Raw genomic sequence first — 18,544 nt, 5'->3', positions numbered from 1 at the left:
CCTCTGGAAGCGATGTAGGTGATGGGGTTGTTTTTGTTGCTGGTGAACCGCTCTCCGCTGGTGCACCTGAGGGTATTTCAGGCTCTGGCTGAGCCTTTTGGGTATGGCTGTCTGTTGCTTCTGCCAGTTTTGGCTCGCTGGCGCCCTCTGGCGTTGAGTTTGAAGATGTAGTTGCACTTGCTGGTGCTGGTTGCTGTTCCAGTTCCGGGCCTGGGACTGGAGATGCTGTGGCTGTTTCAGTGGTAGGCATGGAATCCGGGTCCACTACCTCTGTCTGGGTCTCTGGTAACACAGACGGGGCCTCTGTGGACGGCTCAGGAACAGGAATGGGTCTGGAAGCTTGCCTGGTTTGGCTACGTGTAACCATTCCCACTCTCTTGGCCCGCCTTACCTGGTTGGCCAAGTCTTTCCCCAGTAGCATGGGGATAGGATAATTGTCATAGACTGCAAAAGTCCACATTCCTGACCAGCCTTTGTACTGGACAGGCAGTTGAGCTGTAGGCAAGTCTACAGCTTGTGACATGAAGGGGTAAATTGTAACTTTGGCCTTTGGGTTGATGAATTTGGGGTTAACGAAGGATTGGTGGATAGCTGACACTTGTGCCCCCGTGTCTCTCCACGCAGTAACCTTCTTTTCGCCCACTCTCAAATTTTCCCTTCGCTTCAAGGGTATTTGAGAGGCATCCGGGCCTGGGGATCTTTGGTGTGATGGTGGTGTAATGAATTGCACTTGCATGGTGTTCTTGGGACAGTTGGCCTTGATATGTTCCAGTTCATTACACTTAAAGCATCTTCCATTTGATGGGTCACTGGGCCGAGGTGAGTTACTGGAGACTGGTGAGGTTGAAGGGTAGGGTATCTGTGGCTTTACTTGGGTGGTATGTGGGGTCTTTGGCTGTCCTTGGTTGTAGGGTTTATGGTCTGTGTGCCCCCTGGGGTAATTGTTCCCCTTGACAGTAGCTTTCTTGCTTTCTGCCAGTTCCATTCATTTGGCTCCAATCTCCCCCGCCTCAGCGATATTCTTGGGGTTTCCATTTTGTATGTACCGTGTGATGTCTTCAGGAACACCATCCAAGAACTGCTTCATTTGTATGAGGAGGTTCAGTTCTTCCAAGGTTTGAATGTTGTTTCCTGTTAGCCAGGCCTCATAGTTTTTTGCAATGTAGTAGGCGTGTTTGGGAAATGACACCTCTGGTTTCCACTTTTGGGTTCTGAAGCGCCGACGGGCATGATCTGGGGTTATCCCCATCCTGTATCTGGCCTTGGTTAGAAAAAGTTTATAGTCATTCATTTGGTGCTTAGGCATTTCAGCTGCCACCTCTGCTAAAGGTCCACTGAGCTGTGACCTCAATTCTACCATGTACTGGTCTTTGGGAATGCTGTACCCAAGACAGGCTCTTTCAAAATTTTCCAAGAAGGCCTCGGTGTCATCACCTGCCTTGTAGGTGGGAAATTTCCTGGGCTGTGGAGCAATATTTGGCGCCGGGTTGTTAGGGTTGGCTGGCACAGGCAGCCCAGCTTTTGCCAACTCCAGTTCATGTTTTCTCTGTTTTTCCTTCTCTTCATTCTCTTTTTGTTGTTTTTCCATTTCTCAGTGGTGGGCCGACTCTTCTTCTGCTTGTTTCCTTCGGTAGGCCACCTCTTCTTCTTCTTGCTTCCTTCTGTGGGCCACCTCTTCTTCTTCTAGTTTTCTTTTGTGTGCTGCCTCCTTGGCTGCCTCTTTGGCTGCCTGTTCTCTTTGGTAGGCTGCCTGTTCTCTTTGGTAGGCTGCCTCTTTGATCTGTTCTTCTCTTTCTTTCATCTCCATTTCTTTTTGTTTTATTTTCAGTTGTCGCCTGTGTTTAGCTTCTTTGATTTGTTCTTCGGCGTCAATTTTTGCCTTAGAAGTCATGGTTCCTGTTTTCTTGTGTTGGGGTGCCCTCCGGTGTTTATCTTCTGAACTGCAGGTTCTCTGTTGCCTCCTGAAGTCTGCCTAGCAACAGTGCTTTTTTTCCTTTCTCTCTCTAGCTAATGTTTAATGAAGGGAAACCAGAAAAACCACTTTATTTGCATGCATATAAGTGCTGGTACTTGCCTGCTAATGGGAGGGCTATTGCATGACAAAAGACCCTTAACATGCAAGCCACAAACTGCGAGAGAGAGCAGAAAAAAAAATTCTCTCTGCTTCCCTTTTAAAACCAACTGTTTCTCTCTGCTAAAAAGCCCTTAGCAGAGAAAAGAAAAATATAATATTCCTACTGGCTTCTGGATTTTGTCTATATCCCTTAACCGCTGCACACCATGTAATAACCTTAGTCCCAGATTTGGACCTTAGCGTCCAAGATATGGGGGTTAGCATGAAAACCTCCAAGCTTAGTTACCAGCTTGGATCTGGTACCTGCTGCCACCACCCAAAAAATTAGAGTGTTTTGGGGCAATCTGGTCCCTCTGAAAAACCTTCCCTGGGGACCCCAAGACCCAAATCCCTTGAGTCTCACAACAAAGGGAAATAATCCTTTTTCCCTTCCCCCCTCCAGGTGCTCCTGGAGAGATACACAGACACAAGCTCTGTGAAACTACACAGAGGGACTCCCCCTCTCCGTTCCCAATCCTGGAAACAAAAAGTACTTTCCTCTTCACCCAGAGGGAATGCAAAATCAGGCTAGCCACTTTAACACACACAGATCTCCCCTGATTTCTTCCTCCCACCAATTCCCTTGTGAGTACAGACTCAATTTCCCTAAAGTAAAGAAAAACTCCAACAGGTCTTAAAAAAAAGCTTTATATAAAAAGAAAGAAAAATAAGTACAAATGTTCTCTCTGTATTAGATGATACAACACAGGGTCAATTGCTTAAAAGAATATTGAATAAACAGCCTTATTCCAAAAAAATACAAATTAAAGCACTCCAGCACTTATATTCATGCAAATACCAAAGAAAAGAAAACCATAGAACTTACTATCTGATCTCTTTGTCCTTACACTTAGAAACAGAAGACTAGAAAGTAGAGCTACTTCTCCAAAGCTCAGAGAAGGCAGGCAGCCAGAAAACAAAGACAAAAAACACTCAGTTCCCTCCACCCAAAGTTAAAAAAATCCGGTTTCCTGATTGGTCCTCTGGTCAGGTGCTTCAGGTAAAAGAGACATTAACCCTTAGCTATCTGTTTATGACAGCTTACTGCAAAGCCCGTGAGGGAAATCGCCGCTCAGGAGCTGCCCCCACAACCTGCCATTTTTACAAGGAGCTGGATGCCATACTTGGGTGTGACCCCACTGCCAATCCTAGGAGCACGATGGAGAGTTCAGAGCAGGGAGAAGTGGGGGAGGGGTGTAGAGGAAGCCGAGAGTCAGGCTACTGGGGTGGAAGGAGACACCCCGGAGTCCCAGGAGGCATGCAGCCAGGAGCTCTTCTCAAGCCAGGAGGAGGCTAGCCAGTCGCAGCAGCTGGAAGTTGCTGGTGAGGAAGAAACTGAGTAGCGTGCTCGGGGTAAGCAGGTTTTTATGTTTTGGGAGAGGACGGTTGGGGTTATGGCTGCCTGCATGCATGCCTAAACATGGAATAGCCCATTGATTTGCTCTATCACATCTCTGTAATCTGCCTCGGTAATCTCTTGAAAAGTTGCAGCCAGAGCGTGGGCAATGTGCTTTCGCAAGTTTATAGGGAGAGGCACCGTGGTCCTTGTCCCGGTCAGGCTAACTCGTCCGATCAACTGTGCAGCGAGGGGTGGGGGGACCATGGCTGCACACAGGCAAGCTGCATAGGGGCCAGGGCGGAATCCACATTGCTGTGGAAGACCCTCCCTCTCTTCCCAGGTAACATGCAGCAGTGATATATCTGGCAGTAGGAAACCCTGTTGAGAATTTAAGGATACTTGAGTGCAGGGCGCCAGGTTCGCGGTCCCCCCCCAGCCCCGCCGTGCGTTCCGGTCTCCCCACCCCCTTCCAGCACGTAGCCAGCCCCGCGGCGCACTCCGGTCTCCACCCCCCCTTTCCAGCAGGCAGCCAACCCCGCGGCGCACTCCGGTCTCCACCCCCCCTTTCCAGCAGGCAGCCAGCCCCGCGGTGCGCTCCGGTCTCCACCCCCCCTTTCCAGCAGGCAGCCAGCCCCGCGGTGAGCTACGGTTTCCCCCCCTCCTTTCCAGCAGGCAGCCAGCCCCGCGGTGCGTTTCCCCCCCGCTCACCAGCAGGCCGGCATTTACGCGGACCGCCCCCCCCGCCAGCAGCTCACCACCTTCCTGTTCACTACTGTCCCCTGTGCAGGACACCAGCTACCTCCTGTACCCAGTGCAGATAAACCCCAGTGACCCATCGGTCAATTCCCCCTCCCAGGTGCACTCGGGGCAGAAACACTCACCCCATTGCTCGCCATGCCTTCGCTTCCCTGGCCTCTCTGTGTTATGTTACGTATGTGGGAAGGATGCTACAAAAAGTCTAAAAACTCCTTCACTGTGTGATAATAAACAATGCAGCCTCTGTGTATTACATGTTTCTATCTATGTTTTTTTTAGTGACCTTGACTAATGCAGCCGGATCACCGGCCTCATGTCGCTTGCAGAACTTGAGAAAAAATCCGCGAAAATCAAAAGAAGAATTGATCAAAGCAGTTATGATTCACTACAACAGAGAAAGTAGGAAGACGCAGGAATGGAGAGAGAAAATGTATGAATGGAGGCAAACAGAAAGCAGGAGAAAGGAATTGGCTACCAAACAAACCTCAAAGCACCTGATAAGCCTCCTGGCTCGCCAAACTGACTCTTTCGAGTCTCTTGTAGCCATGCAGGCAGATCTGTACCGTGGTAATCCACACCCCGCCCAAAGCTCTCTTTCTTGTTCCCCAGTATTTGCACAAAACACCTTTCTCCAGCAGCCAGTTTCTTATTACCCCCAGCTGCCCCCAACACCTGTACAATCACCTACCAGCCCTGATAACTACAATTCTTACCCTGTGCACTCCACCCCCTTTACTCTGCAGCATAGTAATCCTGAAGTGCAGCAGACATTGAACAGTAATCCAAACAGGACATATTCAAACCTCTCAATGTACAGTCCACCACCCTAACCCCCCTGGCCTTTTATGTACTGTACTTTGAATAAAGGATTTTATGGCTTTTACAATACGTTTTATTATTGCAGGAAGCGGTAAATATTGTACCCCAAGATAGAAAGGAGCACAGCAAAGGCACCAAACATTACTGTTGGCTCTCAGCATCAAATTGCTCCCTTAAGGCATCCTTAATCCTTGAAGCCCTTTCCTGGGCCTCTCTAGTAGCCCTGCTCTCTGGCTGTGCAAATTCATCCTCTAGGCGTCGAACCTCGGAGGTCCATTCCTCACTGAATCTTTCACCCTTCCCTTCACAAATATTATGGAGGGTACAGAACGCGGATATAATAGCGGAGATGCTGCTTTCCCCCAAATCTAGCTTCCCATAAAGACACCTCCAGCGCCCTTTCAAACGGCCAAAAGCACACTCCACAGTCATTCTGCACTGGTTCAGCCTGTAGTTGAACCGGTCCTTGCTCCTGTCAAGCTTCCCTGTATACGGTTTCATGAGCCATGGCATTAAGGGGTAAGCGGGGTCTCCAAGGATCACAGTGGGCATTTCGACGTCCCCTACTGTGATCTTGCGGTCTGGGAAAAAAGTCCCGGCCCTCAGCTTTCTGAACAGCGCACTGTTCCGAAAGATGCGTGCATCGTGCACCTTTCCAGGCCATCCTGAGTAAATGTCAGTGAAACGCCCACGGTGATCCACAAGCGCTTGCAGAACCACGGAGAAATACCCCTTGCGATTAACGTACTCTGATGCGAGGTGGGGTGGGGACAGAATAGGAATATGCGTCCCATCTATTGCCCCTCCACAGTTAGGGAAACCCATTTGTGCAAAGCCATCCACAATGTCCTGCACGTTCCCCAGACTCACAGTTCTTAGCAGGGTGCGATTAATGGCTGTGCAAACTTGCATCAGCACCATTCCAACGGTGGACTTTCCCACTCCAAACTGGTTCGCCACCGATCGGTAGCTGTCTGGAGTTGCCAGCTTCCAGATTGCAATAGCCACCCGCTTCTCCACTAGCAGGGCAGCTCTCAATCTCGTGTCCCTGCGCAGCAGGGCAGGGGCGAGCTCAGCACACAGTCCCATGAAAGTGGCTTTTCTCATCCGAAAGTTCTGCAGCCACTGCTCGTCATCTCATGCTTGCAGGATGATGTGATCCCACCGCTGAGTGCTGGTTTCCCGAGCCCAAAGGCGCCGTTCCACGGTGCTAAGCACGTCTGTTACTGCCACAAGCAATTGAGTGTCTTGAGCGTCAGGCATTTCAACATCATCGTCTGACTCCTCACTGTCACTTTGCAGCTGAAGGAATAGCTCCACTGCCATGCGTGATGTGCTGGAAACATTCATCAGCAAGGTCCTCAGCAGCTCAGGCTCCATTTGTAACAAAAATCGCATAAATCGCGCTGCAGACTCACAATGCCGCCAAACTGCTCGGAATGTGTAGCAAAGCACCACGGGGCGTTGGAACAGGAAGCGGAAAGACCCGGACACTTCCTTCCCCTTCCCACAAGCCACAGCGCCAAAATGGGACGAGGTGCTCTGTGGGATAGCTGCCCACAATGCACCACTCCCAACAGCACTGCAAGTGCTGCAAATGTGGCCACACTGCAGCGCTGGTAGCTGTCAGTGTGGCCACACTGCAGCGCTGGCCCTACACAGCTGTACGAACAGAGCTGTAACTACCAGCGCTGCAAAACTGTAAGTGTAGACATGGCCTCAGTGTTGTAGAGGCCTCATCATTTGCAGATGAGCAAAAGGTATAACATCGGTAGAAGAGGCCATAAAACTTTGGAATCATAGGAAGAATTGTTGTCTGCATTGGTTGATCCTTGAGAGTTATCAGGGGGTCTCTTATCTTTAGGAATCTCTCTTCTGGCTTGAGTGGAGTCTAAGGACAACGCTGATAAAGGTGATCCTTTGAGTGAGCTGTAAGGAGTTCTCCCAGTTGATCAGCAACCCAAGTGACTGCAGGAAGTCACATATGTATTGAACTTTGGAGGAGAGATCCTGTTGAGAGCTGGCCCTTAGGAGTCAGTCACCTAAATAGGGATAGCAGCAAAGAATCCTGTGGCACCTTATAGACTAACAGACGTTTTGGAGCATGAGCTTTCGTGGGTGAATACCCACTTCCTCAGATGCTTTGCTGCTTTTACAGATCCAGACTAACATGGCTACCCCTCTGATACTAAATAGGGATAAATGCATATATCCTTGTGTCTGAGATAGGAGATGTGCTGAGACTACCAAGAATCATTTTGTGAAGACCCTTGGTGCAGTGGACAGACTGAAATTGAGGATATTATTTGTTCCCCCATAAAACCAAAGATACTTGAGGTGGATGCGATTATACACTCTTTAGATTGACACCTGCACTCCTTTTACCTTGGACAGGGACAGGATATCATCCCCTAGTGTTAGCATCATGAACTTGAAAGTATTTGTTCACGTGTTGAGGTGTCTGGGGTTCAGGATGGGTATAAGACCTTTGGAACTATCTTGAGTAAAATCCTGTTACTTGGTATCGTAGAGGAACTTTTCGTAGGAGAGAACTTCTTCCTCTCACAGAAGTTTCTCACAAGAGGGATCCCTGAAGAGAGTGTGAAGACAGAAGTGAAAGGTCCCAGTGTGAAATTAAATTGAGTAGCCGTTTCTCAGGTGTCCAAAAGTATCCAAGCTGGAGTAGCAGTGTGCATCTCGGATCACTTTACAGAAGCCAGACCTTGAAACTTTTGAAGGAGCACTAAGATGGTCTACTTGGAGGCTCAAGGAAGTCAAACGTGCCTCCAAGCTTAGCTGTCTGTCCTTTCTCATGTGAGGGGTGAAAGCATAGCAAATTGTTCTCTAGGACATATGTGAACCTCTCCCAGGCACACTAGGCACCAAACATGCAGCAGTCTATGGAAAGAGGGCTGAGCAGGACTCAAACCTTTTGAATTCTGTACGGGGTTTGGGATCTGACAGAGCCTTTTGGATAATCTGAAGCAAGCAGCTCCAACTACTCTAACTAAATTAAGAGTATACCTAAGAAACTAATTATAAGAAGAGAGGTTAACTAGATTGCAGACAGAGGTAGTTCTCTAACTCTCACACTATCCATCTGTCTTCTTCTCTCCCTTGGAGTCCTCTGAACTTCAAGGCTGTGTGTGTGGGCTACGGAGAAGGAACTGAGGATATTGAGTTAGTGCTCTCCCTTATATAAATGTAGTCAATGATGTCATCCTAATACAACAGCACTCTTGCCCCTCACCTGCAGCAACACCGAACAGTATTCTAGGATCTCATGGCCTCTATGACAGGTATATGATTTAGTTAGGGATTGGTCCTGCTTTGAGCAGAGGATTGGAGTAAATGACCTGCTGAGGTCCCTTTCAAACCTAATATTCTATAATTCTATGATCCACCATATCCCATGCAATTTATGACCAAAGTCATCACGATGGGTACACGCTGGCTCTGAGTTTTGAGATGGAATTAGAAATAGGACTGTTAAAAAATATACCACTGTCGAAATGTTATCTCCTCTGGACTTTGATCCTAGTCCCTGTCAGGGTGATAGACTGGTGTGCCCTTGGAGACTGATTGTCAAAATGATTTAATTATGTTTGTTTATTTATTCAGATTTACAAAAAAAAAAATAAGACCGAAAAGATGCACACAAAAATTACACCGATGGCAGGTACCTCTAACATTCTTACACCCGGAGCTGCAATCACTCCTGTACCAGGTCTGCTCAGTTTCTGACTGCCACTGCTCCAGCCACTAGGCCTGACTGCCCACACTGATCCATGACAGGTAATGCCCGTAAGACTGCTACACCAACGATCAAGCAAAACTAATTTTCCATCATAGTCTCAGGCAGAAGGGGTGGGCTGGGCTGGAGGGTGGCTTTCCTGAGCCTCAGTTCACATGCTGCCCATGCTAAGAGTAAACTCCCATGGTTTTGCCATAAGGATAAGTTTTTATCTACGCTTTCTTTTTGGATCAGTTTTCTTTCCTGTATCAAGAGAAGAACACACTATGTGGGCACTGTCCCATATATTTAGGTTGCTCGGTACTTTCCATTCTAAAGGATTCTTTGGCCTTTAATTCGAGAAGCATTAACATTCCCATTGTTTGCAGTAGGCCTTTGCTATTCAGGAGGAAGACACCTCTCAGGGAACAGAAGTGCTTTTGCTCTCTTCTGTGAAATTCCATTCACATCTTTGTATCTGAAGTTATGAATATTGGCTATGTACTTGTATCTTAAAAAACTGTGTTGTACTCTTGGATGACATTCATCAGATAGATTTACATCAGGGCTAGACAGCCTATCAATAACACTCAATTCCCACAATGGGCCATAGAAGAAACTCATCCCACCCAGTAAGTCTCCCTGTGGATGCCTCAGACAGCCAGGTGCCAGTGGCCATCCCCTGTGATTCAGCAAACATGTGACCTGCTCATGTGACCCTAGACACCATTTGGGGACAGTAACTTTTCACAAACAGGGGCTGTGGGTTTTGTTTGGGACAGTAATTTTCCATGCACATGGCAGAGAATATAAAAAGACATCTCCATGTTGCCTCTTTTCCTGCTTTAATTCTCTGGATTGTGGATTTACAATTTAAAAGGAGCATCTTGAACTACAGACTGAGGCCCTTCCAATCTCTTGGAAGTTACCAGAGAGATGTTACAAGTCAGCAGTCATTTCCATCACTGCTACAAACCTGATAAGGACTTTGCAGTCATTTGTACGTATATGATCTATTAACCATTTATAACTCTCCTTTTCTTTTATTAATAAATCTTTAGTTAGCTTACTGAGTATTGGCTGACAGTGTGATATTTGGGTGAGATCTGAAATATATATTGACCTGAGAGTGTCTCTGATCCTCTGGGATTAGTAAGAGCTTCACACATGGTGAATTAGGTTTTCAATAATCTCTCACCATATCAGAACTATTTATCTGGATCAGAGCCGAGGGCTGGAATGTCTAAGCAGGACTATGTTTGGCTTCTGGTTAACTAGTATTGCACTGCAGAAGCTATTTTGCTACTGGCTTAGTGAATCTATTTACAGAGTAAACCACCAGTTTTGGGGATTGCCTGCCCTATTTCTTGCAGTCTGCTCTGAGTGTGGTATTTTCACTGAGGACCATCACAGCCACCCAGTCACAATCCTCATTTTATAGATAGGGAACTGAGGCACAGAGAGATTAAGGTCAAAAGTAGCTACAGTTTGAGACATCTTCAACCTGATTTTTGGGAGTACTCAGCATTACATAGCATTTGATATGCTCCAAGCACAGTTCCCACTGACTTTAGTTGCAACTGAGAGTGCAAATAGGACCCAAAGGTCTCAAATCAGACACCCAGAAAATGAGGAACACACAAAAAGTGACCACATGCATCAATTTTTGGTTTAAGTGACTTGCCAAGCATCACACAGTAACTCTGTGGCAAAAGTGGGGATAGAATACCATTCGCCAGCATGGCATTTGAACACCTTAACCATGAGACCAACCCGTCTCTTCTTGGAATCCCTGTGCCTCATTCACTATGCACCTTCCAACTTCCACAACAAATCAAGCAGGGGCCTACAGGCAACAGTCAAAATAGCACCATAATGCACATGCAAAAGAAGGCTGTTTAAGGAACCTTAATACTGATATTTTCTAACTCTTGAGTGCTTGACTTTGCAACCTTAACAATGTTCATTTTGGGGTGTAATTTTCTAGGTTTTAAGATAATATAAACTGGAAAACAATTCCATCAAGTGGCATCATATTGACACCTGCATGGGCAGTCAGTAACATTGCAACCTTTATATTCACCACATAGACCTTAGCTAGCAAGAAACTGATAGTAGGAGCAGGTTGAATTTTGTATGTGAACCAGCATTAGAAGGGGATGAAAAACTTTGCCAAGGGGTTCACAGATATTTGCGGACAGCAGAGGAGCGGCGAGACTCAGGAATCCCGGTTTCCATTCCAGGCTCTGGATGGGAGTGTGCACTGGTGGAAACAAACTCTTTTGCCATATCCCTGTTCCACCCTGTCTCTTTGCATGCCTGGTTCCGTGTCCCAGCACCATTCTCCTTTCCCAGCCAGTCCTAGTCTCTCCCTCCAGTCCCTCCTCCTCCCAACATCCAGTCCCTGTCTTCTTGCTGAGCCAGTTCCTCCCCTCCTGGCTCCTTGTCCAATCCATCTCTCCTTTTCCACCCCACCAGCTTTCAGTTCCAGGCTCCGTCCCCAAGCTCCTCATCCAATTTCAGTCTCCCCCAACACCCTCTCTCTGGCTCCTGGTCCCAATCTCTTTTCCCTGCAAGTCCCAGTTCTCCCGCGCACTCCAGCTCCTTGTCAGATCTCTCTCTCCTCTTGCTGCCCCACCTAGTGGTTCCTAATCCCAGTCTTTGTTCATCCAGTCTCTGTCTTGCCCCCTTCTCCCCAGCTCCCCGCAAATCACCTTGTTCTCCACCTCCCCATCCCCCGTTTCCTTCACTGGCTCCCAATGCCACCTTCCGCACACCAGCTCCCAGTCTTCTTGTCCAGCCAATCCCTCTTTCCCACAGTTCTCAGGCTGTCTCCTTGCCTAATCTGTTATAGTCTTGCCCCTCCAGCTCCCAGTAGCAGTTTCCATCCCTTCCTCCAGTCCCAGTCTCACTAGACTACTTATCCCAATCTACTCCTCTCTGGCCCTCCTGGTCAGGTTGTTCCCTCTGCATTTTAACCAGATGGCTTCCTCCTCCAGGGAGGAGTCATTGAGAGCACAGAAGAGACAGACTGTCTGCTCTCACTTCCAGTGCCCAGCCTCCAACCTGGTGCACCTCAGCTAGGGGCAGCAATTTGTGCTGGTTCTTTACATTAGTATCATGAACAAGGCATTTGGACACCACTACACCTTTCTGAAACGCCACACTCACTGTTTCTACAGAACACACAAGAAATGAACACAAGTCCTATACGTTCCACATACAACCCTCTTCCTGCTGGGAGATTAAAGAAGAATTCCTTGCAGCTTACTCTATTTTGCAAAAGAGTGAGTGAAACCAGTTTCTTTTCCGTGAACTATGCACGGCTCACTATAGGCTTTTCAGTCAATGCAAGTATTTCCATTAGCTCCATTGGGAGTGTATAGGGAGAATCAGGTCTAAACTGAATATGAATCTAGGGATCTTAGAACAGGTGGTATATTGGCCTACTTCATTTTTAAATATGTCTCGTGTGTAATTTTATAGGACAATATCTTCTAACAAGCCACACATTTTGCCTACCCTTTTCCAAATGTAACCAAGCTTTAACTTTTTCTTGGCTTCAAGCCTACTTTCTAAAGGTACTGTATTCTTCTATTGAAGTTATTTTCCCTCCACTGTTTATTCAAAAATGCAATGTACTATGAAAGCATTATGGTGGCTATTCCTGCTGAATTATTGCTATATAAAATCTGAGTGTTGGAAATATATCCCTAAACTAGCAGACAGAGTGGCAGATGAATGGTGTTCCTTTTAATCCTAAGGGAACAACAACTGAAATACAGCATTCACAGTGTGATGCTGTTTGCATTCCTTTGCATGTCAGTTCAGCTTTCTGATGGGAAGGCTTTTTCCCTGTGGGGGAGATAGCACCATTATAAAACAAATGACGGCAAATGACTTTTTTAGAAAGGAAAAGAAACTTTCTACACTAAAGTACATTTAAAACAAGTCTTTTTTGCAATTACTTTAGCTGAAAATAAACAAGAGTTCTGACTTAAAATATTTGTTTCTGATTTTTATCAGCATAGAGCAGTAATTTTGACAAATTTTTATGTGAAAAAACAACATTGGGAGAACTTTGCGCGGGTATTCTCAAAAGCAGCTAAGGGACTTTAGAGCACAAGTCCCACTGACTTTCAATGGGTCTTGTGCTCCTAAACCCTTTAGACACTATTGAAAATGTCCTGTATTTGCACAATTAAGCATTCAGAAGTCAGAAAGGACCACCTGCATCCTTACTTCACATTGTGATGCAGAATACAGTTTTTGTAGCCAGATACTTATTTAGCATTTTGTAAGTGCTGTGGTTTACGCCGTGTGTGTCAGATAAACAAAGTACATATAAAGACTATGGAGTAAACTGTATTTATGCACCATGTACTAAGATTGGAAACCAGATTCTCTTCACTGATCCAGGCTATTTCCACCACTGAGGAGGTGCAGAGGGCCCACATATAAACCATTATCTACCCAGCTGTGAATTCCCCTGGCATGGGGGAAGCCTCAGCAGACATAAAGCCAGCATAGGTTGCTTCTTTGCCACCACACCTTTTGGTCAGAAATAAAGGCTAGGCCACAAGGGGCATGACTGGAGTTCAGCAGTACTCATTAGTGGATGGTCTCTTGGGGACTGTTACCAGCTGGCACAGGTTGGTTGTTCTAACTCATGGTGGGGCTGAGATTGTGCAGGGCAGCAAACCAGATCATTGTAGTTTACCTGAGCTTAGAAAGGAGTCTGCCCCAAATATAAGAGCAAATCTACTTTCACTCTGTATTTCGCGACAGTAGAGTGTTCCTCTTCTTAACCTTAACAGTGCATTTCCTGACCTTTGAGAGCTTGATTTTGTAATCTTAAAGTGGCACTGCTGCTAGGTTGTTTTTTTTAAAGGGTCCAACTCGCAGGAATTAATATCTTCTTATATATTATGTGGCATATGCTGGCACCAATGAGAGAGAGAGAGTTAGTTCTTGCCTCTACAAGGCATGTAATCGAAGACCACTACCACAGCAGCCGAAGCTCCTCCAGCACATCTCAAAATCTGAAAGGCTGTCATCCATAGGAGAGTGAAGTAAGTGGCCAATCTAATATTTATGAAAACAGACCACTTGAAAAGTTCAAAGTACCAACACATTCACATGCACACACTCCGATCAGTAAATTAGAAGACAAATGCAAAGAACTTAGACCAGCACATGCCAGATTACTCTTTTGGCCAAGCCAGGTCATACACTAATTCTAATTCTAACTAGTTTTCTCTTTTCAAGCACAACTTTTAAGACACAGAGGAAAGCAAACTTGCAAGCTATTTGTAATGTTTCATTGTGCTCATGGATTCTATGGTACACTAGAGGCAGCAGAAGGAAAATTCAATCAAAGAGTGATGCCAATGCTGATTATTCTATTGCACTTTAAAGGCAGGAGGCTGCAATCCATAAATCAAACATGGCTTCCCAACAGACTACCACAGTTGTAGTTTACTCTTGAGAAACTGTAACCTATCAAATCAGAAACAGGCAATTTCTATGCTCCTGACAGTTCCATTTTCTACTGTCTATAGTCAAGTTATGTCTATGAGGTGGAATATTTTATCCCATCTACAGTTTTGTTACTCTGGGTAGCATAACATGGATTGTTTACTGTTAGCTTGGGAGACTGAGGTTTAATGATTCAATGATACAGAATCTCTAACCCAGCTTTTATTGACAAGGCAGTTGACTACTGTTGCAACTATTTATTGCTGGTTTTGATACTTTCTTATACTGATACACTGACTGCAATATATAACACAATTGCAATATAACCATGTACTTAACTGAACCAAGAATGATTCTTCTACTCTCAATTACTTTTAAGCCCTGAATTTTAAGATTATTCAGCTTTCACTTGCACCTTTTTGATTCCTATCATTGCTAGAGGTAGTATGCTTGTGTCAGATTAACGATATAGTAAAATGTCTCTAGCTGCAAGATATTCTGATCATAGAATGCCTCTTCTATGTAATCAACAGAGTTAGCTGATATTTTTCAATCAATGCTGAAAAGATACTTGTTCTACTTCATTCGTGTTTGAAAGTGGGTTGGAGCTTTCCTTAATCTTCAGTGATGGAAATATGTGATGGACATCGTAGAAGAGGAATACTTGTAGTTTCAGCTATAATTTTATCAAATGTTTTTTAAAGAAATAAAGCATAGACAATATTTGCTTTCGGTATCATAAGTGAAACCATACCACTAAACAATCATATCCTGTTTAGCCCATAATGACATCAGAAATATATGTTTATCATCTGCTCTGGACAACTTAGCATGTTTTTGGCCCTGGGCAAAGTGGAACTGAAACCATTTGCAGTTGTCCAAACCAAGATAACCACACATTTCTGAGGTAATTGATACCTAAAAGGAACACTGCCTTTAGATCACAGTTCACGATTTAAGTACACTAATTCCTTAAAGAAGGTTGTTAAAGTTTTGAAAGTATGTATATCTATTGGACTGCCTCCAAAATTTAGCATGGGTTAATCATAATCTACTGCACACAGAAAATGTGATACACTAGACTACTTAACATACTAACAACTCTTCTTTTTAGGAATGGAATACATTTCCTGCAATTGCTTATTTCTCCCTATCCACTCCAAAAAATAAAATTAAAAAATAGTGTGGAGGGGGGGCAAAATTTTGAGTGCTTTGAAGTAACATGCATCACAAACTAGATTTCTGGTTCTATTACCAACTGTACAGGATATTTAAACACTGACTACACATTTCATGGTGTTTCAATCAGTGCGAATGTACTGTAAAAGTTATAGGGCATGGTGGCTCTATTCTCACACTGCTGCAAATCACGAGTAAATTCATTGAAACTAATGGAAGTAGACCACTGTAAAACCAGCGTCAGAGGAGAATCAATCCTATTATGAATTTAACTGCAATCCCTATGATTCATGAACTGAACTTTTATGAGGGCAGAAAACGGGTAAATGAAGTCACGCTAAAGCTTAGCCTATGGCATGTGAGCAGATTCCCCAGCAGGCTGATAGAAAAGAATTATCTAGAAAGTCAGAGGATAAGTGTCTTCACACTTTTCAAGCAACTTCTACAGTTTAGCTGACTAAAAAGTTGGTTGTACTGGCACAAGTAAATGTAAAGCAGCAAACAGTTGTGGGCCAGGGCCCAGAACAGTTGCTCTCTCATTAATATAGTATTACTACTTACCACTTGTATACTGAGCCAAATGCGCGCATGGTGCTGTACAGAACCAACCAAAGAAAATGTCCTTCCTCCAAGGAACTTAAAATGCAGGTCTGAGTGGTGGGGAGGGAAGATCCTAAATGACTTGTCTGAATTGCCATTCCTGCGCTACAGAGGCTGGAAACCATTGCTCTATGGCATGGTTTCTCAAGCTAGGGATTATAACCACCCAGCCCTCCCCATATTACTAAATGGGGGGAGATCCTGGCAAGATTCTGCCTAATTGGAATGGGAGGTCCCAGTACAAGAAAGACTGAAAACCACTATTCTAGCACAGGATGAAAGTCACATTATTTTTTATCCAGGCTTCTTAGGAAATCCACAAGCAGATAGAAGAACCAAGAAGGCATAGTCGTCGAATATGGCTAAATATGTCAGACAGCTCACCACAAAGAAGATAACAACAACAAAAAAAACCCTACCACCTCTCTACCACTGAAAATATGTAACTTCTTTTTTAAAAGCAAACAAGATGCGTTAGAGATCTTATAAATAATACAAAGGAAAGACATGCAGAGCAGAGTTCTGAAATAATAATGAAGATAGACTTTAAATGTATATGTAGAAAAGGAAGCAGATCTTAAAGAGAGAAGGGTAAGCTCAAAACTGTGTGGTGTGGGAGCAGAACATTTTCCACTGTATTTCTAAGCTACGCTAACATGGAAAAAGGAAGCTGATTATATATTATATGGGAAAATGTTTTTAAAGAAAAGGAGTAATCAGAAAGACTTCCTCACAACTGGAACTATCCTAACCGCAATATTTTGAAATAGAATTTGCTGTCTATCCAAGGGAAAAAGCTGAGATGGATTGAAGATCTATGACTACATCTAGTCCATTCCCTTACCTCTCAGCATGAATAGGTAGGATAACAAGAAACATTTCCTTCTTGGAAGAAATATGGAAATAAGATTCTATTTACACCATCTACCTAGAAAGGTATCAATGATTTGAAAAGTGTCGAGAAAAAAAAAATATCAGAACAACATGATGTATGAAATCTATTGCACATTTCCTTTCTATTCTGGAATTCGATGTGAGTGGGGAATAGGGTGACCACACAGCAAATGTGAAAAATCAAAACGGGCACTGGGGGGTAATAGGAGCCTATATAAGAAAAAGACCCCAAAATTGGGACTGTCCCTATAAAATTGGGACATCTGGTCACCCTAGTAGGGAAAAGGACAAAAATTACCTCCATCCGCTCTTGTTTAACATCATCAATCTCATCATCTTCAAACATAGCCAAGAGCTCCCCAGTCTGATCAATAGAGTTGAGAAAGTCTTGAGCCAGCTTCTGACGTTTGTTGACACTGCTACTGTTGAATTTGTCTATAGAAAGGTGAACAAAATTAAAAACAAGTCTGTTATTTTGGTTCATCTGTGACTCTTTACATCTGTGACTCTTTACATCTGCAAGGCCTACTTCAATAAAAACATTAAAAGAGAGGACCTGTTTGAACAACACAGTGCTTCCCATTCTGATGACAAATATATTCTAAATGTTCTAGTCATTAAGTTTAAACCCTCTTTTGGAAAAGAATATTTTTGTTCATGGGAGGCTCTGTACCTGTGCACAGTTGTGAGGGCCTGCTTTTACTTATATCCTCACACCATCTTTAGCTCCTGCTGACTCCAAACACACCAGAGTTTGGAAAATGAGGCCTTGATAACGACTTACCAACTGCAACGTTAATGACTAACATCACAGCCTTTCATAACCAGAGTGCAATATGAAAGTAAACTATATCAAATAAGGCACTACCAGCTAATCACCCGAGCCAAAATTGCCCTAGGCCCAACCATAACTGATATGCCCCCTGCCCTGCCACTCGTAAGCAAACACTTGCAAACGCTTTCTTGTTACCAACTGATCTGCAAAGACTCTTCCAGGGGAGGTGACTCATGTGCATGCACATACTCAGCCAATGAAACATAGGGGAGAAAATTCCTTCCCAAACCCATACATGGCAGTCAGCCAATCTTAATGACCTTATGTCCTAAAAGCAATCGTCACACAAACCTCAAAATGCAACTTTGCTGCTAAGACAGGAGATAAGACAGGTCTCCCCTCAGCCAAACTCCAGAAGACCATAGGGAAAAGAGTTAACTAAACTGTTGGCATTAGAGCAGGAGTGGCTCCACAGACAGCCTGTTTCATCCTACTGTCAATTAGGGAGATAGTTGGAGACACAGTAAAGAAACAAACAAGAAAAAGGGGAAGGAAGACAACAAGCCAGTTCCTAAGTAGCCCATGAAGAAATCCTGGCACAGGATGTCCTATCTATATGAAGGCTGGGAACCTCATTTTGGTATAAACTGAAAATTCAGCAAGTTTAGTAGATGAGACCACAAAAAAGGAGGGTCAAATTTTCAAATGGGGCTTCTATAGTTCCAGCACTATATTTGCATGTGCAAATATAGTGTGCTTAGAATTCATGGCTGCAACTGTAAAGCCACATTTGACATTTTGACTCTTAATTTTCAGAGGAATACTTACTTTTTAGTGGCATTTTCAAAAGCTTCTGAC

General features: G+C 44.6%; 1 protein-coding gene across 13 annotated transcripts in view; it reads right to left on the bottom strand.

Annotated features, from left to right (window-relative positions):
- Positions 1-18,544, bottom strand: part of SUPT3H (SPT3 homolog, SAGA and STAGA complex component) — a 524,342-nt gene that overhangs the window by 163,225 nt on the left and 342,573 nt on the right. For all 13 annotated transcript variants that reach the window (XR_007774028.1, XR_007774029.1, XM_050950866.1 and 10 more), the window contains one exon: positions 17,210-17,346. Coding sequence is in view for 11 of the 13 variants with exons in the window: in XM_050950866.1 (XP_050806823.1) it covers positions 17,210-17,346 (137 nt within the window). In the remaining 2 variants the exon portion in view is untranslated. The remainder of the gene's footprint in view (positions 1-17,209; positions 17,347-18,544) is intronic.

The sequence above is a fragment of the Gopherus flavomarginatus genome, chromosome 4, assembly GCF_025201925.1.
Source record: "Gopherus flavomarginatus isolate rGopFla2 chromosome 4, rGopFla2.mat.asm, whole genome shotgun sequence".
NCBI lineage: Eukaryota > Metazoa > Chordata > Testudines > Testudinidae > Gopherus > Gopherus flavomarginatus.
This window is presented reverse-complemented; position numbering and strand designations above follow the sequence as displayed.